A 26,785-nucleotide genomic window follows, 5' to 3' on the forward strand; every position below is an offset into this window, starting at 1 on the left:
GAATGACCCTTTTAATGCGCCCTATAATCCGGTGCGCCTTTTGTATAAAAAAGACAGGAATAGACCCGCTCATCGGCAGTGCACCCTATGGTCCAAAAATACAGTACTCCCTTTTTCTCTTGCCGAAATGCCGCGCTGAATTGCAGAACATGCTTGGATGATTACAATCCCAACACTGTTAGTTCCAAACCAGCTGTAGTTCGAGAGTGTTTATTTGTAGCCTGCGAGAAATATACATTTTTGACACCACAGATGTAAACAGAGGTCACAACACAGGAAATATATTACCCTGGGGGGCGTGGCTGCCCAGCAGCCACAAGACGTTGATACAATGTTGATTATATAAACCGTACATGTTCTTTAAAAGTGACTTAAATTATCTCAGTAAGATATTACAGCTTGTTGTTGAGATCTAATGACATACATTGAGTAAAACATGCTTGAAACTAGAATATCAACTGTTGCAAAGAGATGTCCGATAATGGCTTTTTTGCCGATATCGTCTTAATTACAGATTCCGATATCAACCGATACCGATATATATATAAACAACGTCGCAAAATAGTTCTAATTGTAAATTGAGACTACACTGATGTCCGGTGTTGGATCCACCTTGTTGGTTGGGGAAGTAACCACATTTCAATGGTCAAATCAACAACACAACCTGACATTGAATAAACGTAGTTAGTTAAAAAGCACCTTATTTGTGTTGTAGATTATTGGTTGGGAAATGAAAAAATATCCAATGGTCACATCGTCAGAAACCAGCATTTATTAAACGTTGTCAAAAAGCATGTTTCAACATTATGTTTGAGTTCCTCAATTACCTAATTAATAATAATAATAACAATGGATTAGATTCATACAGCACTTTTCTAGACACTGAAAGTGCTTCCCATGGTGGTGGTAAGCTACATTTGTAGCCATAACTGCCCTGGGGTAGATTGACTAATTCAACAAGTTCTCAACGTTGTTTTAATTTCTTGCGCCATCCGGCTGTAAAATCGAGTTGCCAATCTTTTCTGAGTTCCTTGCATGCATGTTATATAATTGTACATTGCATTTTTAATGATAATAATGTTAGTCAAATACTAAAAAAATAATAAGAAAACAAATTGGAGTACATTACATGAGTCTAAAAGCCAACCAAAAAAAGGTTGGCAGATGTGAATAAATCTAAAGGTAAAATTTTGTGTAGAAATGCACCCAATTGCAGGAAATTTAGTCTAGATTTAAAACATTTTCTTTCGAGGCTTGCCTGTCAGCACTTTGTGCAAATATAAATTTTCCTTTTTTGGGGGGGGGCAGTTTTCCTCTCTTTTTCTTAAAGCGTGCTTGCATGCCAGTTCTATCACTAACTAGTGTACATTCCTCCAGAAAAGAGATCAACAGCTGTGATACATTTCCATATTACTTAAAAGAAAACTGTTTTTTTTTTTTAAATAAAATGCTACCCAAATATTTAATAAAGTCAAATACAAATAAGGCAACAAGAGAATTACCCAACACAGGGGTCCCCAAACTACGGCCCGCCAGCGTCCGAAATCCGGCCCACGGGGAATCCCAAGTTTAAAAAAATTAAATAATTCTATTTTTTTATTTTTTATTTTTATTTTCTAAAAATCTGTTCTTTGTAATCCATTTTACTCTCCTAGTTGCTCAGGCAAATCATATTGTCAAAAAATGCATTTTCCCATCCATAACTTGACATGATTAGCGGCAAGTGCGCGCTCTTTCAGTCAATTAGTGCGCGAGGAATATATATATATATATATATGTGTATATATATATATATATATATATATATATATATATATACTTTTTAGTGACTTGTGTATGCGTGTGCCTGTTAATAAATATATATATATACATGTATATATATGTAAATATATATATATATATATATATATATATGTGTGTATATATATATGTATATATGTGTGTATATATATGTATATATGTATATGTATATATGTATATATATATATATATATATATATATATACATATATATATATATATATATATATATATATATATATATATATACATATATATATATATATATATATACATATATATATATATATATATATATATATATATATATATATATATATATATATATATATATATGTATGTATGTAACCGCTGACAGAAGCGCATTGTATGAATGTTATATAATTTCATAGTTGGTTATGATAAATAAATACAATGTATAAAAATTCAGTTCATATTTACATATAATATGATTAAAATGTATTGTATTTGGTAATTTCATGCAAGTATATGTTAACTTTATTTTTGTTACAAAACCCATGTAAATTGGAGAGGAACATATTTTTGTTTCCGGTTTGGTCACATCGTTGGGGGGACAATTAATATGTGACGGAATAAGGGAAGAAGCATGAGACAGCAAACATTTGATGGAAGAGGTTAATGGAGTCTCGGCTGGAAAAGAAACTTTATTCCCTCGGAGTTTGTGAGGCCAATGAGGTATGATTCTTTGTCATAATGCATGGGAAATCTATGTGTTTTCTTTTATTTGATGTCGGACTAATTGTAAGTTCTGTTTTTCCTTATTCATTAGTTCTGACGGCATTATTTTGGAGGAGAAGAAGGCGTGGCTGAAATGAATGTCTGTTTGAGAAAAACGAACAACTTGAGCCTTGATTAAGACCTCGGAGGCAGTATCAATATATATATATATATGTATATATATATATATATATATATATATACACATATATACAGCCCGGCCCCCAGCCAAATTGTTTTAACCCAATGCGGCCCCCGAGTCAAAAAGTTTGGGGACCTCTAAACTACATCAACAATAAGATTTGCCCGAGTGGCTCGACAGGACAGATAAAAAAAAACAATACAAATACAACATTTTACATCCATTTTTTTTCCCAATTTCTTCAAATATGAATTGGGTTTAATTCGAAAATAGTTTTTTTCAACACCCTTACCTATTCATCATGGCAAAGACGTGCTTGTGGTTTTGTGTCCATTCAATTAATCAATCAGTCCAAGTTTATTTATATAGCCCTTAATCACAAGTGTCTCAAAGGGCTGCACAAGCCACAATGACATCCTCGGCTCAGATCCCACATATCAGGGCAAGAAAAAAACGCAACCCAATGGGAAGTAATGAGAAACCTTGGAGGGGACCGTACCGGTGCAATGGATGTCGAGTGGATCTAGTTAATAGTGTGAAAGTCCAGTCCATAGTGGGGGCCAGCAGGGGATCATCTTGAGTGGAGACAAGTCAACAGCGTAGAGATGTCCCCAAATGATGCACAGATGAGTGGTCCACCCCGGGTCTCGACTTTGAACAGCGAGCCCGTCATCTGGGGCAGAGCAGAAAAGAGACAGCAGATCAACTGGTCTAAAAGGGGGGGTCTATTTAAAGGCTAGAGTATACAAATGAGTTTTAAGGTGAGACTTAAATGCTTCTACTGAGGTGGCATCTCGAACTGTTACCGGGAGGACATTCCAGAGTACTGGAGCCCGATTAGAAAAAACGCTCTATAGCCCCCAGACTTTTTTGGGGCTCTGGGAATCACTAATAAGACGGAGTTCTTATAAGGCTGATTTCTTCCCGGGACATATGGTACAATACAATCAACAAGATATGTCCTTATTAGAGAGGTTCTAACAAAAACGTTGTTTGAGACGAAAAAAATGTCCCCTGGTTTTCATGCACATGTGAGGAGTTGAGTATCTTCAGGATGGACGTCCTTGGAACCGTCCCCGAGACCATGAAAGTGTTTTTTCTTTATTTATTTTCCCAGCTGGCCTCCTGTATTTAAGCTTCCAGAAAGGTTCCCCAAAGTGTCAACAAACAGTCGACACGACTGGACTTTTTCCTTTGGACTGCGTCTCCCCAAAGCAGCTGCTCCTCACATGTTTGTCCTCAATCTTTGAACAAAGTCCAGTAGAAATGGAGGACTTCCCTCTCTGGAACCCCAGGAAACCGAGTGCAGCGTTCAGCACGTTTATCAGTCTCATCGCACACTCGCTCATTTCTACTCTGATTGGACTGTTGTGGGCCACTTTTGTACCCGGGAACTAAGGCTGACATGGACTGGACAAACCTTCTCGCTGGATCAGGAGTTCCCAAACTTTTTCCAGTGAGGGCCACAGACTAACAAATCAAGGGGTACAGGGGCCCTTTTGGTAGTTTTCACCTTCAAAACAATACAATAATTATATATATTTTTCAAAGAACTAAACTAGGGGTGTCCAAAGTGCGGCACATAGCTCATTTTTCAATAATCGTTAGCATTCTAATATTAGCATGTTAGCTTTGTTTTTGTTAATTTTGCAGATACCGTATTTCCTTGAATTGCCGCCGGGGCGCTATTTAATTTAAAACTTCTTCTCACTCCTGCGCTTACCAAAGGCATGCGGTAAAAGTAAGCATGCACTAATTATTTTAAAACCTCTTCTCACTCCTGCGCTTACCAAAGGCATGCGGTAAAAATTTGAGTGTGATGTAAGCTTGGACCTTAAATCCTACTGAATAGCTCTTAATCTTGTTCCCTTTATGCGATTTCCAATTACCGGTATTGAAATCAGCCTCCTCCATTTTGAAAATGATGACAGGGGAAGTGTCACTCGTGACGTGACGTGTTTGACCAGGCGCTAATACTAAGCATGCGCTAATTATTTTGCGAAGTGAGTTTGACCTGGCAGTAATTCAAGGCAGGCACATACTTTACAATTCAAGGAAATACGATATTTTTCAAAGAACTAAACTAGGGGTGTCCAAAGTGCGGCACATAGCTAATTTTTCAACAATCGTTAGCATTTCAATATTAGGGTTTTAGCTTTGTTTTTATTTATTTTGCAGATATACACCTCAGTGTCAAATATTTTTTTGCTTAACGAATGATAACTCTTGGCATGTTATCGTTAATATGCTATCTCCTTTAGCTAATTTTGTAAATATACAACTTAGTCGTATTTTGGTACTTGATGCATGCTAACGTTAGGAGGGTAGCATTTTAAAAAAAAATCTTACTTGACGCATGAAATAGTTAGAATGCTAAAATTAGCATGCTAGCTTTTTAGATAATCTAGGAGGTTTCATAAATGTTGGTATTTTGGTAGTTTTCACGTTCAAAACAATACAATAATTATATATATTTTTCAAAGAAATAGGCCAGGTGTGTCTAAAATGCGGCACGTAGCTAATTTTTTAAAGGTACGCGGCACAATCGTTAGCATTCTAATATTAGCATGCTAGCTTTTTTTTTTGTCAATTTTGCAGTTTCAAATATTTTGTTGCTTGACGAATGATACCTGTTGGCATGTTAACGGCGTGGCGCAGTGAAAGAGTGGCCGTGCGCAACCCGAGGGTTTCCTGGTTCAATCCCCACCTAGTACCAACCTCGTCACGTCCGTTGTGTCCTGAGCAAGACACTTCACCCTTGCTCCTGATTGGTGCTGGTTAGCGCCTTGCATGGCAGCTCCCTCCATCAGTGTGTGAATGTGTGTGTGAATGGGTAAATGTGGAAGTAGTGTCAAAGCGCTTTGAGTACCTTGAAGGTAGAAAAGCGCTATACAAGTACAACCCATTTATTTATTTATATGCTCTCTCCTTTAGCTAATTTTGTAAGTATACAACTTAGTCATATTTTGGTACTTGATGCGTGCTAACGTTAGCAGGCTAGCATTTTAAACACATTTTTCAGGTACACAAGTCAGAATAATATATTTTGGTACTTTACGCATTAAACAGTTAGCATGCTAAAATTAGCATGCTAGCTTTTTAGATAATTTAGGAGGTTTCATAAATGTTGGTATTTTGGTGGTTTTCACCTTCAAAATAATGCAATCATTATATATATTTTTCAAAGACTTAGGCCAGAGGTGTCCAAAGTGTGGCCTGGGGGGCCGTTTGCGGCACATAGCTAATTTTTTAACGGCCCGTGGCACAATCGTTAGCATTCTAATATTAGCATGCTAGCTTTTTTTGGGTCAATTTTGCAGATATACACCTGTGTCAAATATTTTTTTGTTTGACGAATGATACATGTTGGCATGTTAACTTTGATATGCGATTTACTTTAGCTAGTTTTGTAAGTATACAACTTAGTCGTATTTTAGTACTTGATGCATGCTAACGTTAGCCGGCTAGCATTTTAAAAACATTTCTCAGGTACACATGTCAGAATAATATATTTTGGTACTTGACGCATGAAACAGTTAGCATGCTAAAATTAGCATGCTAGCTTTTTAGATAATTTAGGAGGTTTCATAAATGTTGGTATTTTGGTAGTTTTCACCTTCAAAACAATACAATAATTCTATATATTTTTTAAAGAACTAGGCCAGTGGTGTCTAAAGTGTGGCCCGGGGGCCATTTGCGGCACGTAGCTAATTTTTTAATGGCCCGCGGCACAATCGTTAGTATTCTAATATTAGCATGCAGGCTTTTTTTTTTTTTTGTCAATTTTGCAGAGATACACCTCAGTGTCAAATATTTTGTTGTTTGATGAATGATACCTGTCGGCATGTTAATGTTAATATGCTATCTCCTTAACCTAATTTTGTAAGTATGCAACTTAGTCATATTTTTGTACTTGATGCATGCTAACGTTACCAGGCTAGCATTTTAAACACATTTTTCAGGTACACACGTCAGAATAATATATTTTGGTACTTGACGCATGAAACAGTTCGCATTTACCTTGCTAAAATTAGCATGCTAGCTTTTTAGATAAATTAAGAGGTTTCATAAATGTTGGTATTTCACTAATGCCACCTGTAAGCTTGCTGTTGTTAGCATGTTAACATAGTCCTGTTAGCATGCTCACTTTCTTAGCTCGTTTTGCTCATATTTTTTGTTACTCGACGCTACCATTTTAATTTGGCTTTGACTCTTCAGCATTTACACCAAATTTCTACTGAACTGTAATTTTTGTAGTTCTTTAAAACAATTCTATATATTGTACTAGTTTTAAAGTTGAAAAATACCTAAATAGCCCCAGCCTCCTTTGAGGGACGGCGTGGCGCAGTGGGAGAGTGGCCGTGCGCAACCCGAGGGTCCCTGGTTCAAATCCCACCTAGTACTAACCTCGTCACGTCCGTTGTGTCCTGAGCAAGACACTTCACCCTTGCTCCTGATGGGTGCTGGTTGGCGCCTTGCATGGCAGCTCCCTCCATCAGTGTGTGAATGGGTGAATGTGGAAGTAGTGTTAAAGCGCTATACAAGTACAACCCATTTATCATTTATTTGTCAGTTTGTAGCCCTCATTGGAAAACGTTTGAGCACCCCTGAACTAGACGATTGATTGATTGATTGAAACTTGCACAGTTCAGTACATATTCAGTACAATTGACCACTAAATGGTAACACCCCGATAAGTTTTTCAACTTGTTTAAGTCGGCGTCCGCGTTAATCAATTCATGGTACAAATATATACTATCAGCATAATACAGTCATCACACAAGTTAATCATCAGGGTATTTACATTGAATTATTTACAATCGGGGGGTGCGAAGTGGAGGGGGGATAGGTTTGGTTGATATCAGTACTTCAGTCATCAACAATTGCATCATCTGAGAAATGGACATCGAAACAGTGTAGGTGTGACTTAGTAGGATATGTACAGTAAGTAGTGGACATAGTGAGCTCTGAAAGCATAATAACAAGTATATACATGTGATTATTTACAATCTGGGGGGGGGGGGGGTGTTAGCTTTGGGTTGAAGTTGCCTGGAGGTGTTCTTTTAGTGCGGTTTTGAAGGAGGATAGAGATGCACTTTCATTTCCACCTGTTGGGAGTGCATTCCACATTGATGAGGCATAGAAGGAGAATGAGTTAAGACCTTTGTTAGATTGGAATCTGGCTTTAACGTGGTTTGTGGAGCTCCCCCTGGTGTTGTGGTTATGGCGGTCGTTTACTTTAAGGAAGTAGTTTGACATGTACTTCGGTATCATGGAGGTGTAGCGGATTTTATAGACCAGGCTCAGTGCAAGTTGTTTTACTCTGTCCTCCACCCTGAGTCAGCCCACTTTGGAGAAGTGGGTTGGAGTGAGCTGTGATCTTGGGTAGAGGTCTAGAAGTGGGATGTTTGGAGTCTAGATTTGAGGGTTTTGGAGGTGCAGAGATAAATGACAATGACATTTCAGTAGTAATTGTGTGTGAATTGCTGAAGAGCCAAAGCCTAACTGAAGTGCTAACAGTTAACATGCTGGCCAGATAGCGTCAACATTGGCAAAATGTGATAAAAAAATAAAAAAAAGCTAGTCTGCTAACAATACTATTCTAACATTAGCGTGCGTATAGTTAGCATTAGTAAAGTCACTGAGTTGTCCATCCATTTTCTACCGCTTATCCCCTTTGGAGTCGCAGGCGGCGCTGGTGCCTATCTCAGCTACAATCGGGCGGAAGGTGGGGTACATCCTGGACAAGTTGCTACCTCATCGCAGGTCACTGAGTTGTATACCTAATAAATCAGCAAAAAAATTAATCTAGCAAGCTAATTTTAGCGTGTAAAAATGCTAACCACAACGTGCGTCAAGTACCAAAATATATTACTCTTAGGTGTGTACCTAAAAAAGTAATTTACAAAGTTAGCCTGCTAACGTTACCAACATATGACTGAGGTGTGGCCATGTACTGCTCGCTTGTGTATCGGCTGGGGACATCTCTGCGCTGCTGATCCGCCTCCGCTTGGGATGGTTTCCTGCTGGCTCCGCTGTGAACGGGACTCTCACTGCTGTGTTGGATCCGCTTTGGACTGGACTCTCGCGACTGTGTTGGATCCATTATGGATTGAACTTTCACAGTATCATGTTAGACCCGCTCGACATCCATTGCTTTCCTCCTCTCCAAGGTTCTCATAGTCATCATTGTCACCGATGTCCCACCGGGTGTGAGTTTTCCTTGCCCTTATGTGGGCCTACCGAGGATGTGGTAGTGGTTTGTGCAGCCCTTTGAGACACTAGTGATTTAGGGCTATATAAGTAAACATTGATTGATTGATTGATTGATTGATTGAGTGTATACCTACAAAATTAGCGGAAACAAAAGCTAACGTAATAGCCAACTAACGTACTAGCAACCAAATATTTGACGCTGAGGTGTAAACCCGCAAAATTAACTAAAAAAAAAAAAAAAGCTAGCGTGCTAATATTAGAATATATTGATTGAAATATTTATTTCAAACCTGCACAGTACAACAAAACACTTTTTTTTTTCATTTTTAGATTTTGGCAGAGATAATCGTGCAAGGCTTCAAAAGGGTTTGGATGAAGCAGATGCTTATAATATCCCAACCCATCTCACTCATTCCACATTTAACATAAACAATATAATACAAGAATAGAATAGAATAGAGTTTTATTGTCATTATTGCAATGAACAGGTTCAAAGAACAACAAAATTGGAGCAGATCCTCCTCAAGTGCATATACAATATGGTAATATAAATAGTAAAAAACAGATAGAGATCAATCAATCAATCAATGTTTACTTATATAGCCCTAAATCACTAGTGTCTCAAAGGGCTGCACAAACCACCACGACATCCTCGGTAGGCCCACATAAGGGCAAGGAAAACTCACACCCAGTGGGACGTCGGTGACAATGATGACTATGAGAACCTTGGAGAGGAGGAAAGCAATGGATGTCGAGCGGGTCTAACATGATACTGTGAAAGTTCAATCCATAATGGATCCAACACAGTCGCGAGAGTCCAGTCCAAAGCGGGTCCAACACAGCAGCGAGAGTCCCGTTCACAGCGGAGCCAGCAGGAAACTATCCCAAGTGGAGGTGTATCAGCAGCGCAGAGATGTCCCCAGCCGATACACAGGCGAGCAGTACATGGCCACCGGATCGGACCGGACCCCCTCCACAAGGGAGAGTGGGACATAGAAGAAAAAGAAAAGAAACGGCAGATCAACTGGTCTAAAAAGGGAGTCTATTTAAAGGCTAGAGTATACAAATTAGTTTTAAGGTGAGACTTAAATGCTTCTAACTTGTCCCCTAAGTTGTTTCACAGAGTGACTCCACGCACTGAAATGCACATGAGTTTAAAGTCCTACTGAAAGCCACTACTAGCGACCACGCAGTCTGATAGTTTATATATCAATGATGAAATATTAACATTGCAACACATGCCAATACGGCCTTTTTAGTTTACTAAATTGCAATTTTAAATTTCCCGGGACTTTTTTCTTGAAAACGTCGTGTAATGATGACTTGTACGCGTGACGTCACGGGCTGTTATGAATATGAGCGCTGCACACACACACAGCTAAAAGTCGTCTGCTTTAACCGCATAATTACACAGTATTTTGGAGATCTGTGTTGCTGAATCTTTTGCAATTTGTTCAATTAGTATTGGAGAAGTCACAGTAGAAAGATGGAGTTGGGAAACTATAACCTTTAGCCACACAAACACATGGTGATTCCTTGTTTAAAATTCTCAGAGGTGAAAATTTAGTATGGATCAGAGCGCGGTCAAGCGAACATGAATCGAGACCGAATGTCAACCAGCAGGTTTCGGTGAGAAAATTATGGATAAAAGCTAAGCTGCCGTCGACTCCCCTGAGACACTGAGCTTCAACACCCAGTCGTGGAGACACCCTTCCGACTATCAGGTAATATTAAACTCACTAAAACACTAGCAACACAATAGAAAGATAAGGGATTTCCCAGAACTACCCTAGTAAATGTGTTTAAAAACATCGGAATACGTCCCAATGCTATCGCGTTTTTTTTTTAACTCTTTTTTTTTTTTTTTTTTCCTAGTCCTTTGCTATCAATATCCTCAAACACAAATCTTTCATCCTCGCTTAAATTAATGGGGAAATTATAGTTTTCTCGGTCCGAATAACTGTTTTTGTTGGAGACTCCCATTAAAATCAATGTGAATATATGGGGAGACATCAACATGTGACGTCATCGTCTGCGACTTCCGGTACAGGCGAGGCTTTTTCAGGAAGTACCAAAAGTGGCGAACTTTATCATCGATTTTCTCTACTAAATCCTTTCAGCAAAAATATGGCAATATTGCAAAATGATCAAGTATGACACATAGAATGGAGCTGCTATCCCCGTTTAAATAAGAAAATCTCATTTCAGTAGGTCTTTAAAGTGGTTCTAAATTTAGGCAAATATAATTTGTTGTTTCCTCTTAAAGGCCTACTGAAATGAGATTTTCTTATTCAAACGGGGATAGCAGGTCCATTCTATGTGTCATACTTGATCATTCCGTGATATTGCCATATTTTTGCTAAAAGGATTTAGTAGAGAACATCGAGGATAAAGTTCGCAACTTTTGGTCGCTAATAAAAAAGCCTTGCCTTTACCGGAAGTCGCGGACGATGACGTCACAAGTGTGAGGGCTCCTCACGTCCTCACATTGTTTTTAATGGGAGCCTCCAGCAGCAAGAGCTATTCGAACCGAGAAAACGACAATTTCCCCATTAATTTCAGCGAGGATTAAAGATTAGTGGATGATGATATTGATAGCGAAGGACTAGAAAAAAATAAATAAATAAATAAAAAAGTTTAAAAAAAAAGGCAATTGCATTGGGACGGATTCAGATGTTTTTAGACACATTTACTAGGATAATTCTGGGAAATCCCTTATCTTTATATTGTGTTGCTAGTGTTTTAGTGAGATTAAATAGTACCTGATAGTCGGAGGGGTGTGTCCACGGGTGTGTTGACGCCAGTCTCTGAAGGAAGTCGACGGCAGCTGCATGGACGGTGCAAGCTCAGCTGATCTCCGGTAAGAGGCGACTTTTTACCACAATTTTCTCACCGAAACCTGCCGGTTGACAAGTGGTCGGGAACCATGTTCGCTTGACCGCTCTGATCCATTGTAAAGCTTCACCTCCGGGAATTTTAAACAAGGAAACACCATGTGTTTGTGTGGCTAAAGGCTAAAGATTCCCACCTCCATCTTTCTACTTTGACTTCTCCATTATTAATTGAACAAATTGCAAAAGATTCAGCAACACAGATGTCCAGAATACTGTTTAATTGCGCGATGAAAAGAGACGACTTTTAGCCACAAATGGTGCTGCGGTAAGACGTTTTCAACAAGAAACTCCGCGGGAAATTTAAAATTGTAATATAGTAAACTAAAGCGGCCGTATTGGCATGTGTTGCAATGTTAATATTTCATCATTGATATATAAACTATCAGACTGCGTGGTCGCTAGTAGTGGCTTTCAGTAGGCCTTTAAACTGTAACTATGGTGATCATCTTTATCATGGAATAGGTTCTGTATATTTGATGGTAGAGAGTTTTGGGATGCCGTAAACATAATTTGAGCCGTTTTAAAGTTGATCACTTTGTTCAGTTTAAGTTGCTTTAAATCCATAAATAGTGGATTTGAATGATGTCTGTAGAGAACATTGGACACAATCCCGATAGCCTTTTTCTGCAGAGTGACTAAAGGCTGTAGATGTGATTTATAACTATTTCCCCAGACTTCAACACAATAGTTTAAATATGACATAATAAATGAATGATACAATAACAGCAGAATGCCAACAAGGCCGTTTAAAAATGAGCTACAGGCTACAAACTGCTTGGACCTGAACCTGGACGGACAGAAGACCTTTGACAAAGACGGCGACTATGTAACACACGCGCACACAATGTGGATGATGTCATGTCAGTTGTGCGTGTGTAACGTGTTAATCCAGCAGCACAATGACAGCACACACATGCTCTGTGTGTGCGTAAAAAGCCCCCCTCCACAACATAATCATGTGTTCTTATCCAAGAACAACACATGTAACCTTGGAGATGCGATGACCTCACCTAGAACGTTCTCTCCGCACTGACTTGATTAACTTTGCTACAGTCCTCACGTGTTTGTGTGTTCACCTTGTGTGTGTGTGTGTGTGTGTGTGTGTGTGTGTGTGTGTGTGTCAGGTATCGCCTACTTGGGCGGAGTGTGCAGCGCCAAGAGGAAGTGTGTGTTGGCCGAGGACAACGGACTCAATTTGGCCTTCACCATCGCTCACGAGCTTGGACACAAGTAAGTGCACTTCTGGATTGTAACTCTTTTGTGTGTGTGTGTGTGTGTGTGTGTGTGTGTGTGTGTGTGTGTGTGTGCGTGTGTGTGTAGGCACGTTACGTAAGGGCTAAATTTGCCTAACTCACATCAGACGTTTGTAAACGAGCCAGGAAAATGACATCATTGAGGGTGAACGACTATGAGGTCATCATCTGGCAGCCGTCTGGATGCGGTCGACGGCCAGCAAAATGGCGTCCCAAGTGTTAACTCGCCGACAGGTCACACGACTGGGCTCACCGTGACATCGTTTGACCTCCGGCGAGTTCCATAGTTGCATTGTGACAGTGCCGCTGGTCACGTGACCGCATGTTGGCGTGTGCTCTCCAGCATGGGGATGAGCCACGACGACGATCACGCCGCCTGCACGGGCCACGCCTACATCATGTCTGGCGAATGGGTGAAGGGGAGGAACCCCAGCGACCTCTCGTGGTCGTCCTGCAGTCGCGACGACCTGGAGACCTTTCTCAGGTGACGTGATCGTGAGCATAGCGTTTGAACTCATTTACATATTAACACTGCTACATCTAACTCATTTGCATTTTAACAAGCTTTCGCCAACACGTTTACAAATGAGCACTGCTGTCTAACCTTTTTTACATATCGACACTACTATGTCTAACTTGGCAAATTCCAAAACCAGTGAAGTTGGCACCTTCTGTAAATGGTAAATAAAAACAGAATTCAATGATTTTCAAATCTTTTTCAACCTATATTCCATTAGACTGCAAAGACAAGATAATTAATGTTTGAACTCGAAAACTTAATTTTTGGCCATTATTAACTCATTTGGAATTTGAGGCCTGCAGCATTTTAAAAAAAAAGCTGGCACAAGTGGCAAAAACAATCAATCAATCAATCAATCAATGTTTATTTATATAGCCCCAAATCACAAATGTCTCAAAGGACTGCACAAATCATTACGACTACAACATCCTCGGAAGAACCCACAAAAGGGCAAGGAAAACTCACACCCAGTGGGCAGGGAGAATTCACATCCAGTGGGACGCCAGTGACAATGCTGACTATGAGAAACCTTGGAGAGGACCTCAGATGTGGGCAACCCCCCCCCTCTAGGGGACCGAAAGCAATGGATGTCGAGCGGGTCTAACATGATACCGTGAAAGTTCAATCCATAGTGGCTCCAAGACAGCAGTGAGAGTCCCGTCCACAGGAAACCATCTCAAGCGGATCAGCAGCGTAGAGATGTCCCCAACCGATACAGGCGAGCGGTCCATCCTGGGTCCCGACGAGCGGTCCATCCTGGGTCTCGACTCTGGACAGTCAGTACTTCATCCATGGTCATCGGACCGGACCCCCTCCACAAGGGAGGGGGGGACATAGGAGAAAGAAAAGAAGCGGCAGATCAACTGGTCTAAAAAGGAGGTCTATTTAAAGGCTAGAGTATACAGATGAGTTTTAAGGTGAGACTTAAATGCTTCTACTGAGGTAGCATCTCGAACTGTTACTGGGAGGGCATTCCAGAGTACTGGAGCCCGAACGGAAAACGCTCTATAGCCCGCAGACTTTTTTGCTGATCATGTTGCGATCCGCTACTTGGATCACCACATATGGTTTATACTTCCAGTTGTTCTACACTCTTACTTCCTGTTTAGTCAGTCACCACGGTTCACTCATCAGTCCACCTGCTAGTCTCGCCCCGCACACCTGCTAATAATTATCACCCTCCTATTTAAGCTCACTTTTTCTGTTTACTCATTCTGGGACTCTAATTAACCTTCGAGCAACATTCACGACTGTCTTCTACCCGTATGTATTTTCTCGCTAGCTCTTGCGCTAAGCCACTCGATATTCCAGCTTTCATGCTGGATGTTTTTTGTTTACCTTTTTGTGTGCTTCGTGCCAAGTAAAGTTTTTGTATTTTCTATTCGTAGCTTTCATGCCAGCACCCTTGGTTTATTTTTGTCTGTTAGCTCCAGTGTTTTTTGTTCATAGTCTGTTTTTGGTAAGGTTAATAAATCATTTAAACTTACCGTTGCTGTGTTCATGCCGACGCATCCACGAAGGGACCAATTTGGCATCACTATGCCAACCAGTCGTAACAGTAGAGTCCCAGAATGAGTAAACAGAAAAAGTGAGCTTAAATAGGAGGGTGATAATTATTAGCAGGTGTGCGGGGCGAGACTAGCAGGTGGACTGATGAGTGAACCGTGGTGACTGACTAAACAGGAAGTAAGAGTGTAGAACAACAGTGATACAACAACTGGAAGTATAAACCATATGTGGTGATCCAAGTAGCGGATGATTGGGTATAAAAGCAGCTTCCTTGAAATGCTCAGTCATTCACAAACAAGGATGGGGTGAGGGTCACCACTTTGTGAACAAATTTGTTTAAGAACAACATTTCTCAACCAGCTATTGTAAGGAATTGAGGGATTTCAACATCTACGGTCCGTAATATCATCAAAAGGTTCAGAAAATCTGGAGAAATCATTGCACGTAAGCGATGATATTACAGACCTTGCATCAAAAAGCTACATCGGTGTGTAAAGGATATCACCACATGGACTCAGGAACACTTCAGAAAACCACTGTCAGTAACTACAGTTTGTCACTACATCTGTAAGTGCAAGTTAAAACTGTATTATGCAAAGCGAAAGCCATTTATCAACAACACCCAGAAACGCAGCCGTCTTCGCTGGGCCCGAGCTCATCTAAGATGGACTGATGCAAAGTGGAAAAGTGTTCTTTGGTCTGACGAGTCCACATTTCAAATTGTTAATGGAAACTGTGGACGTTGTGTCCTTCGGAACAATGAGGAAAAGAACCATCCGGATTGTTCTAGTCACAAAGTGTAAAAGCCAGCATGTGTGATGGTATGGGGGTGTATTAGTGCCCAAGGCATGGCTAACTTACACATCTGTGAAGGCACCATTAATGCTGAAAGGTACATACAGGTTTTGGAGCAACATATGTTGCCATCCAAGCAACGTTAACATGAACGCCCCTGCTTATTTCAGCAAGACAATGCCAAGCCATGTGTTACAACAGCATGTCCTCATAGTAAAAGAGTGCGGGTACTAGACTGGCCTGCCTGTAGTCGGCGCAATATGAAGCCTAAAATACCTCAACGGAGACCCCGGACAACTTAAGCTGTACATCAAGCAAGAATGAGAAAGAATTCCATCCGAAAAGCTTCAAAAATTGTGTTGATAAAAGGAAAGGCCATGTAACACAGTGGTAAAAATGTCCCTGTTTCAACTTTTTTGCAATGTGTTGCTGGCATTAAATTCTAAGTTAACGATTCTAAGTTTCTCCGTTCGAACATTAAATATATTTTCTTTACAGTCTATTCAATTGAATATAAGTTGAAAAAGATTCGAAAATCATTGTATTTTTTTTTTTATCTAGGAATTACACATCGTGCCAACTTCACTGCTTTTAAGTCTTGTAAAACTACTAGGTTTACCACATTTGCTTTTTAACACGCTGTCTCCAACACGTTTACAAATTAGCGCCGCTGTTTAACTCATTTACATATTAACACTACTACGTCCAACTCATTTGCATTTTAACACCATTTACAAATTAGCACTGCAGTCTTGAACTCATTTACATATTACCACTATTACATCCAGCTCTTTTACATATTGACACACTGTACGATAGCCAAATCATTCACATATAACACACATTATGTAAATATGTAAATGAGTTACAGACGTCTAACATATTCACACGTCATTTACACATAGCGAGCTGTCTCTTACTCATTTCCATACATCAATAACACACTGTGTAAGTTAAATACATATTAAAATGCAAGTGAGCTAATTTGCATATTTACACACTGTAATTTGCATATTAGCACTGCCGTGTCCAATTCATTGCTGCATCAAACTCATTAACATATTCGCACGTGTCTTAATTATTTACATATTAGGGAATGGTCTGTGACCCTAAAAGGGACGAGCAGTAGAAAATGGATGGATGGAACGACACATCAATTACATATTAACGTTATATAGTTAACTCAATCACATACTGGCATGGTAATTAATTTGCTTACATTTACATGTGCAATAACGCCCTGTATAAGTGAAGTGAATTATATTTATATAGCGCTTTTCTCTAGTGACTCAAAGCGCTTTATATAGTGAAACCCAATATCTAAGTTACATTTAAAGCAGTGTGGGTGGCACTGGGAGCAGGTGGGTCAAGTGTCTTGCCCTAGGACACAACGGCAGTAACTAATATGGCGGAAGCGGGAATCGAACCTGCAACACTCAAGTTGCTTGCACGGCCACTCTACCAACCGAGCTATACCGCCCATATAACTCATTAACAAACTTAAACTGCTGTCTAACTCATTGACATATTGACCCTACTATCCATCCATCCATCCATCATCTTCCGCTTATCCGAGGTCGGGTCGCGGGGGCAACAGCCTAAGCAGGGTTACCCAGACTTCCCTCTCCCCAGCCACTTCGTCTAGCTCTTCCCGGGGGATCCCGAGGCGTTCCCAGGCCAGCCGGGAGACATAGTCTTCCCAACGTGTCCTGGGTCTTCCCCGTGGCCTCCTACCGGTTGGACGTGCCCTAAACACCTCCCTAGGGAGGCGTTCGGGTGGCATCCTGACCAGATGCCCGAACCACCTCATCTGGCTCCTCTCGATGTGGAGGAGCAGCGGCTTTACTTTGAGTTCCTCCCGGATGGCAGAGCTTCTCACCCTATCTCTAAGGGAGAGCCCCGCCACACGGCGGAGGAAACTCATTTCGGCCGCTTGTACCCGTGATCTTATCCTTTCGGTCATGACCCAAAGCTCATGACCATAGGTGAGGATGGGAACGTAGATCGACCGGTAAATTGAGAGCTTTGCCTTCCGGCTCAGCTCCTTCTTCACCACAACGGACCGGTACAACGTCCGCATTACTGAAGACGCCGCACCGATCCGCCTGTAGGTCTAACTCATTCACATTTTAACGCACTATCTCCTAGCAATTTAAAAAATTGCACTGTTGTCTCAAACTCATTTACATATCATAACCACACATTCACCTCATTTACATATTGACACACAGCCTGTAATTTACATGATTGCTAACTCATTTCCACGATGACTGGTCTGTAGTCGACTCATTTGCATATTTGCACACAGTGTGTAAATATGCAAATGAGTTGTAGAGAGTGTGTCAGCACTGCTGTCTCCGACTCATTACTGCATCTAACTAATGAAAATAATTATATGTAAACATTTCTTTATATTAATAACATGATGATGTAACAAACTCATTTACTTATTACCACATACTGCCTTTAATTAATTCACACGACTTATAAATCAGCCAACTGTCTGTAACTCACAAACAATAACACACTTTGTTAACCATTTAAATATTAACATATTATAGCTAACTCATTTACATATTGACACTGCCAGGTCGAACTCATTTACATATAGAGATATAGCTCGGTTGGTAGAGCGGCCGTGCCAGCAACTTGAGGGTTCCATGTTCGATCCCCGCTTCTGCCATCCTCGTCACTGCCGTTGTGTCCTTAGGCGCGACACTTTACCCACCTGCTCCCAGTGACACCCACGCTGGTTTAAAAATGTAACTTCGATATTGGCTTTCACAATATAAAGCGCTTTGAATCACTAGAGAAAAGCGCTACATAAATATAATTCACTTCACTAATTCACTACATATTAACACACTGTCTCCAACTCATTTACATATTAGAACTGTCTCAAACTCATTTCCATATTACCACTACTACATCCAGTTCATTTACATATTGACATCAATTCTGTTATTTACATAATGATCGCTAACTCATGTACAGTACATGTGGGCTGTATTATAGCCAACTCACTTACATATTTACACATTTGTGTAAATATGCAAATGAGTTAGATTGTGTGTTAGCACCACTGTCTCCAACTCATTACTGCATCTAACTCATTAACATTCTCAAACGTATCTGTGATTTACTGTCTGTAACTCATTTAAACATATCAATAACACAATTCCTAACCCATTTTCATGTCAACATGATATAGCTGATTCATTTAAACATTTACCGTATTTTTCGGACCACTTGAAATCCTTTCATTTTCTCAAAACTTGACAGTGCGCCTAATGTATGGGAAAATCTGGATTGGGCTCACAGACTTCGAAGCTATTTTATTTGGTACATGTTGAAATGATGAGTGTGACCAGTAGATGGCACTCACACATAAGAGATGTGTGTAGACTGCAATATGACTCAAGTAAACAACACCAAAATGATATATGTTCTATTGAAAATATAGAACATTACACACGGCGCTCAAAAATCTACAAAAATGTTTTTAGTACGACTTGGGTAAGCTATGAAGCAGCATTGCTTGATGGGTTGTACTGTGCATAATTATAGTGTGTGTATAAGGTAAGACATATTGTCTGGTGTTTTGTTTCCCAATATTATGCAAAAGCAACTTTTCTTACCTTCTGGTACCTGCTGATCTGTATTTGGGATCTTCATAAATCCTGAAAAATTGCGCGCTTCCGCATTTGTAGTCCGTGGCGATAAGCTTCTTCTTTTTCTGTATCTTCTTGTTATGGTACATTCAGCCTCCGCTGTTGCCATTTTCTAATATAAAGTAGTGTAAAGTTCTTAATTACCGTATTTTTCCGAGTATAAGTCGCTCCGGAGTATAAGTCGCACCCGCCGAAAAAGCACAATAAAGAAGGAAAAAAACATATATAAGTCACCTTTTTGGGGTAAATGTAGTTGATAAAACCCGACACCAAGAATAGACATTTGAAAATCAATTTAAAATAAATAAAGAATAGTGAACAACAGGCTGAATAAGTGTACGTTATATGACGCATAAATAACCAACTGAGAAGGTGCTGTCACGCCAAATTTCTTCCCCCCCGATTTACTTCCGGGGTCATGATTAATACAGACGTTTTGTTAACGCTATATTATAAAAATATAACGCTATATTATAAAAATACAGACGTTTTGTTAACGCTATATTATAAAAAAAATGTAAAAACTATTTACAAACACAAGCTATGGGATGACGCATTTACTTCCGGGGTCACGTTTCCTCTTATGTCATCCCATAGCTTGAGTTTGTAAATTGTTTTTTAAATTTGTTTATAATATAGCGTTAACAAAACGTCTGTATTAATCATGACCCCGGAATTAAATGGGGGGGGGTTTTGTAGGGAGAAGAAATTTGGCGTGACAGTGCCTGGTATGTTAACGTAAGATATTATGATAAGAGTCATTCAAATAACTATAACATATAGAACATGCTACTAGTTTACCAAACAATCTGTCACTCCTAGTTGCTAGATCCGATTAAATCTTATACGTCTAGTCTCTTACGTGAATGGGCTAAATAATATTATTTGATATTTTACGGTAATGTGTTAATAATTTCCCACATAAGTCGCTCCTGAGTATAAGTCACACCCCCGGCCAAACTATGAAAAAAAACTGCGACTTATAGTTCGAAAAATACAGTATATCTGTCAGTAAACTCGCCATGAAAGCGCTAAAACATACCGGTGTAGTGAGCATACATTATTCACCCAAGGTACTTTAGTTATTTGAGAGTTCCGGTCGGACGGTTTTTCACGGGACACATTTCCAGCGTTGTTATTGCACTAGTGAGCCACGGATAAGGAGATGCCGCTCCGTTATTGGTTTAAGTAAAGTCTGAATGTCGTTAAAACTGTTAGCTCCATCTTTTGACACTTTTTCCACTGCCATTCTTGCACGCTCCAACAAAGATGACGGATAAAAGACCGTGACGAAGGTGAGCCACGTCAATAAGACTGTCCACAAAACGGCACGTCCTGAAGTGAATGTCAGAAAGGGGCTTGACGATGATCTGTAAAACATCATTTATGCAACATTTTGTCCAAAGAACCACCATTACATGTAGACCACAAGGAAGAGTTTTCCATTTAGAAAAAAAAAAAAAAAAGGGCCCTATAATATGGGGCGCCTTTTGTATGAAAATAGACCTGACGTGACCTGTTCATCGGCTGTGCACTTTATAATGTGGTGCGCCCTATGGTCCGTAACATAGAGTACACACTGTCATTGACAAATTAGCATTGCTGTCTCCAACTCATTATCGCGTGTCATTCATTAGCACATTTCCACACGTCCCGGAACTCTCTAACTCATTTGCATACATCAATTATGCACGGTGTAAATTCAATAACATTTAACATGATACGACTTGCTCATTTACATATTGGCTCGGTAACTCATTTACATATGCATCAACTCATTAACAGACTAACACTGCTGTCTAACTGTTTCTACAGTAATTCCTTCACATAGTACTGTTTTTAATACTTTCAAATACTAACGCAAGTGCCTGTTAACTTTTGCTGTGTCACAACTCCTTGACTTAACTGCAGTGTGTACCAAGGGGGTCAATAATAATCCATAAGTGTGCTACCGTTACTATGGTAAAATGGTTAATGGGTTGTACTTTAGCGCTTTTTAAGGAGCCCAAAGCGCTTTGACAGTATTTCCACATTCGCCCCTTCACACACTATGATTACAGTTTTGACACATCACATTGTCAGACGTCTTTCTCGTCGAGGTTGTTGATCGACGGCGTGTGATGTCATCATCAGGTCCAAATCCAGCGGCTGTCTGCTGCACACGGACCCCAGGAGTCGCTACCAGGTCCGCTTGCCCCCCAAGCTTCCCGGGATGCACTACAGCGTGGACGAACAGTGCCAGATCCTGTTCGGAGCCAACACCACCTTCTGCTCCGACATGGAGGTACCCCTCGCTACCCTTTTTCCCCCCCCTCTTCATCTCTTTCATGTGGCCCCCGGCGACGCGTTACGTGTTTTGCAGCATCTGATGTGCACTGGCCTGTGGTGTCTGCTGGAGGGGGACCCCATATGCAAGACCAAACTGGACCCCCCTTTGGATGGAACCGAGTGTGGACCAGACAAGGTGTTAAGTGCACGCTCATCAGCGCAGAGACATGACTGCTGACTCTGAGTTTGTGTGTGTCAGTGGTGCAGGGCGGGGGAGTGTGTGAGTAAAACCCCCATCCCTCAGCATGTGGACGGAGACTGGAGTCCATGGAGTCAATGGAGCATGTGCAGCCGCACCTGTGCTACTGGAGTCCGCTTCAGACAGAGGAAGTGTGACAACCCTCCGTATGTACCCCTGTGTGTGCGTGTTTTATCAAGTGGAACGTTAATGATTGCTTCTTGACCATGGTCCATAAATAGAAAGGTTTGTATAGTAAAGCAAACTTCTCCACAAGAAACAATGTGAACATGAAAAGCTGGCTCCGCTGTGAACGGGACTCTCGCTGCTGTGTTGGATCCGCTTTGGACTGGACTCTCGCGACTGTGTTGGATCCATTGTGGATTGAACTTTCACAGTATCATGTTAGACCCGCTCGACATCCATTGCTTTCCTCCTCTCCAAGGTTCTCATAGTCATCATTGTCACCGACGTCCCACTGGGTGTGAGTTTTCCTTGCCCTTATGTGGGCCTACCGAGGATGTCGTGGTGGTTTGTGCAGCCCTTTGAGACACTAGTGATTTAGGGCTATATAAGTAAACATTGATTGATTGATTGATTGAAAAATGGGTTCTAGCCTCGGCAAAAGTCCACATTTTAGAGAAGGTTTGTACGCTTTAAATCAGGGGTCACCAACGCGGTGCCCGTAAGGACCAGATGAGTCGCCCGCTGGCCTGTTCTAAAAATAGCTCAAATAGCAGCACTTACCAGTGAGCTGCCTCTATTTTTTGAATTGTATTTATTTACTAGCAAGCTGGTCTCGCTTTGTTCCACATTTTTATTTCTCAAAGAGACAAAACTCAAATAGAATTTGAAAATCCAAGAAAATATTTTAAAGACTTAGTCTTCTTTTTGTTTAAATAAATTCAATTATTTGTTTCACTTTGCTTCTTATAACTTTCAGAAAGACAATTTTAGAGAAAAAGTACAACCTTAAAAAAAAATGTAAACACATTTTTTACGTTTTACATTTTTTTTAAACACATATACGGTTTTACCTTTGAAATTCCTTCCTCTTCTTTCCTGACAATTTAAATCAATGTTCAAGTAAATGTATTTTTTTAGTGGAAAGAATAATAAATACATTATAATTTAATTCTTCAATTTAGCTTCTGTTTTTTCGACAAAGAATATTTGTGAAATATTTCTTCAAACTTATTATGATTAAAATTCAAAAAAATTATTCAGGCAAATCTAGAAAATCTTTAGAATCAAATTTAAATCTTATTTCAAAGTCTTTTGAATTTATTTAAAAAAAACATTTCTTTAAAATCTAGAAGAAATAATGATTTGTCTTTGTTAAAAATATAGCTTGGTCCAATTTTTTATATATTCTAACAAAATGCTGATTGGATTTTAACATATTTAAATGTGATAAAATTCTAAAATTAATCTTAATCAGGAAAAATTACTAATGATGTTCCATAAATTATTTTTTAAATTGTTTCAAAAAGATTCAAATTAGCTAGTTTTTCTCCTCTTTTTTTTTCGGTTGAATTTTAAAGAGGCGAAATTTAATTTGAATTTTTTTCCTGTTTTCTCCTTTTTCAAACCGTTCAATTAAGTGTTTTTTTCATCATTTATTCTCTACAAAAAACCTTCCGTAAAAAGAAAAAAAACGTACGACGGAATGACACACAGAAACACCCATTTTTTTTATACATATAGGTTTATTTATTAAAGGTAAATTGAGCAAATTGGCTATTTCTGGTCATTTATTGAAGTGTGTATCAAACTGGTAGCCCTTGGCATTAATCAGTACCCAAGAAGTAGCTCTTGGTTTCAAAAAGGTTGGTGACCCCTGCTTTAAACACAATATAAAGTTTTATTCGATACTGTTTACTAAACAAAAACAACAAGGTGTTTAGTTGACTGTCATTGTGGCTTGTGCAGCCCTTTGAGACACTTGTGATTTAAGGCTGTATAAGTAAACATTGATTGATTGATTATCTCTTTATTAACAATCTAATGCAAACCACAGCGACAAGCTGAACTGTGCTGTATGCGCTGCTCTGCCAACGCACGCACACACAATGAAGTCCTGATGGTGCCCTGACGAAACGATCAGAAATCACAAAAAATACTTACATTTATCAACCGTATTGCTACAATAATAATCACTTAAATCCCCTTACAGTTCATTAACGTCGGCAAAGGAGTCGACACGGAAGGAGAAGGGAGGGAGGCAGTGTGTTTGTGTGCACTGAAATGAGAAGTAAATATTTTTCCGGAAAAGTCTGCTGTAATCACAATTAAAAACTTGCTGTGGTACGAAGCCGGCTTCACAAAATGGCTGCCAGCAGGACAAAAAATTAATGATTTAAGGGTTCCCTTAATTTAGTTGTTTGAAAATGATTGCATAAAAAGTACAATTTATATCTGGTCTAAAAAGAAAAACAACATACGCATAAAATTTTGCTGAGAGTAAAATCTAGTGTATGCGTCAAACATTGTCATTTCAAACTACTAATTTTCATCAAATAAAAGCAAAACTATTTATATTTCTGTCGTTTGTATTGATTGGTTTCTTTAAAAAGTAGGGGGAAAAATGGTGTATTTAATTCCTTGTGGAAAAAATTGTATATATTATTTTTAGGTCATATCGCCTGTGCCACAATTATTGGACATATTGTCTATTCAGCAACATAATTTTATAATTTCATAGTTGCTAGATATACACAGAGACATAGTTCACACACAGAGGCATATTTGGCTCGGTCTAAAAGTTCGTAAACCGAGAAATCCACAGATAAAATGGTTCGTAAATAGAGGTTCCGCTGTATAGTTATTTGTTTTATATTTGAGGACATGTCTAAATACCAACAACAAGGTGTGTTCGTCTGTGCATCCCTGGCTTGTGTGTGCGTGTGTGTGTGTGTGTGTGTGTGTGTGTGTGTGTGTGTGTGTGTGCGCAGTCCAGGTCCAGGAGGTCAGCAGTGTCAGAAGGCCAGCGTAGAGCACAAAGCCTGCGAGGGTCCTCCCTGCCCCAAGGGGGCGCCAAGCTTCAGAGACCTTCAGTGTTTATCCTATGACCGTCACGCCAGCAAGAAGAAGAGCGCCATGCTGACGGCCATCATCAACGATGGTAACGTGTACACGCACGCGTAGGGATGGGTACCGAATCCGGCGCTTTTTTTTTGGCACGGGCCGAATCCCACTGGTCCGTCCGATTCACGTAAAATCCGACGAGGCCAGGTTTGCGCGTGATGTCACTTCCGGTTACCGATTCAGCCAATTTACCTCTAAGTCATGTTGCAATATTCACTGCCAACAAAGTAATTGACTCAAAAAGTAAAGTAAGGCTCCAAATTTTTTAAAAAATGTGCAAGCTTGATTCTAATACACTTTGGCTTTGCTATTGCTACTAAAAGCAATAGCGACGTTACAATGAATTTTGACACCTTCAAATTTGTTAATAAAAACTAACGCTAAGAGCATGGGTGAACAGGGGTTAGTGCGTCTGCCTCACAATACGAAGGTCCTGAGTAGTCCTGGGTTCAATCCTGGGCTCGGGATCTTTCTGTGTGGAGTTTGCATGTTCTCCCCGTGACTGCGTGGGTTCCCTCCGGGTACTCCGGCTTCCTCCCACCTCCAAAGACATGCACCTGGGGATAGGCCCCTCCCACCTCCAAAGACATGCACCTGGGGATAGGCCCCTCCCACCTCAGAGGACATGCACCTGGGGATAGGCCCCTCCCACCTCCAGAGACATGCACCTGGGGATAGGTTGATTGGCAACACTAAATGGTCCCTAGTGTGTGAATGTGAGTGTGAATGTTGTCTGTCTAGAATAGAATCGAATAGAAAGTACTTTATTGATCCCTGGGGGAAATTCAGCACCACAGTTCGCTCACAATAAACAATAATAATAATGAATAATATATAACATATATTATATATATAATATATGAATAGTATAAATATATTCTACATATATTCTACATTTAAGTGCAGTCAAGGAACATATACATTATACAGTCTGATGGCTGTCCGTATGAAGGACCTCCTGTGTGGTTCCGTGTTGCATTTAGGGAGTCTGAGCCTTCCACTGAACGTGCTCCTTCTCTCCGCAAGGTCCGAGTGTAGTGGGTGGGAGGTGTTGTCCATAATGGCTAGGAGTTGTTGTTGTCCATAATGGCTAGGAGTTGTTGTTGTCTATAATGACTAGGAGTTGTTGTTGTCTATAATGACTAGGAGTTGTTGTTGTCTATAATGACTAGGAGTTGTTGTTGTCCATAATGGCTAGGAGTTGTTGTTGTCTATAATGACTAGGAGTTGTTGTTGTCTATAATGACTAGGAGTTGTTGTTGTCCATAATGGCTAGGAGTTGTTGTTGTCTATAATGACTAGGAGTTGTTGTTGTCTATAATGACTAGGAGTTGTTGTTGTCTATAATGACTAGGAGTTGTTGTTGTCCATAATGGCTAGGAGTTGTTGTTGTCTATAATGACTAGGAGTTTTGCTGCACTTCTTGTCTCTGACACCACCGCCAGAGAGTCCAGCTCCACTCCCACCACGTTGCTGGCCTTCTCTGTCTGTGTTGGCCCTGTGATGAGGTGGCGACTTGTCCAGGGTGTACCCCGCTTCCCGCCCGAATGCAGCTGAGATAGGCTCCAGCACCCCCCGCTACCCCAAAAGGGACAAGCGGTAGAAAATGGATGGATGGCTAAGATGCACGGTACAATGAAACAGCTGGTGGATA

The 26,785-nt window shown here is 40.1% G+C and overlaps 1 protein-coding gene across 2 annotated transcripts in view; it reads left to right on the forward strand.

The window, feature by feature from the left end:
- The window catches only part of adamts17 (ADAM metallopeptidase with thrombospondin type 1 motif, 17), an 82,347-nt gene that overhangs the window by 38,425 nt on the left and 17,137 nt on the right, over nucleotides 1-26,785 (forward strand). The window contains exons 8-13 of one of the 2 annotated variants that reach the window (XM_061875604.1): nucleotides 12,915-13,020; nucleotides 13,387-13,527; nucleotides 21,672-21,822; nucleotides 21,901-22,002; nucleotides 22,066-22,211; nucleotides 24,999-25,168. In XM_061875604.1, coding sequence (XP_061731588.1) covers nucleotides 12,915-13,020; nucleotides 13,387-13,527; nucleotides 21,672-21,822; nucleotides 21,901-22,002; nucleotides 22,066-22,211; nucleotides 24,999-25,168 — 816 coding nt within the window. The remainder of the gene's footprint in view (nucleotides 1-12,914; nucleotides 13,021-13,386; nucleotides 13,528-21,671; nucleotides 21,823-21,900; nucleotides 22,003-22,065; nucleotides 22,212-24,998; nucleotides 25,169-26,785) is intronic. The other variant, XM_061875608.1, reaches the window with a different exon arrangement.

Source organism: Nerophis ophidion, linkage group LG02 (genome assembly GCF_033978795.1).
Source record: "Nerophis ophidion isolate RoL-2023_Sa linkage group LG02, RoL_Noph_v1.0, whole genome shotgun sequence".
NCBI lineage: Eukaryota > Metazoa > Chordata > Actinopteri > Syngnathiformes > Syngnathidae > Nerophis > Nerophis ophidion.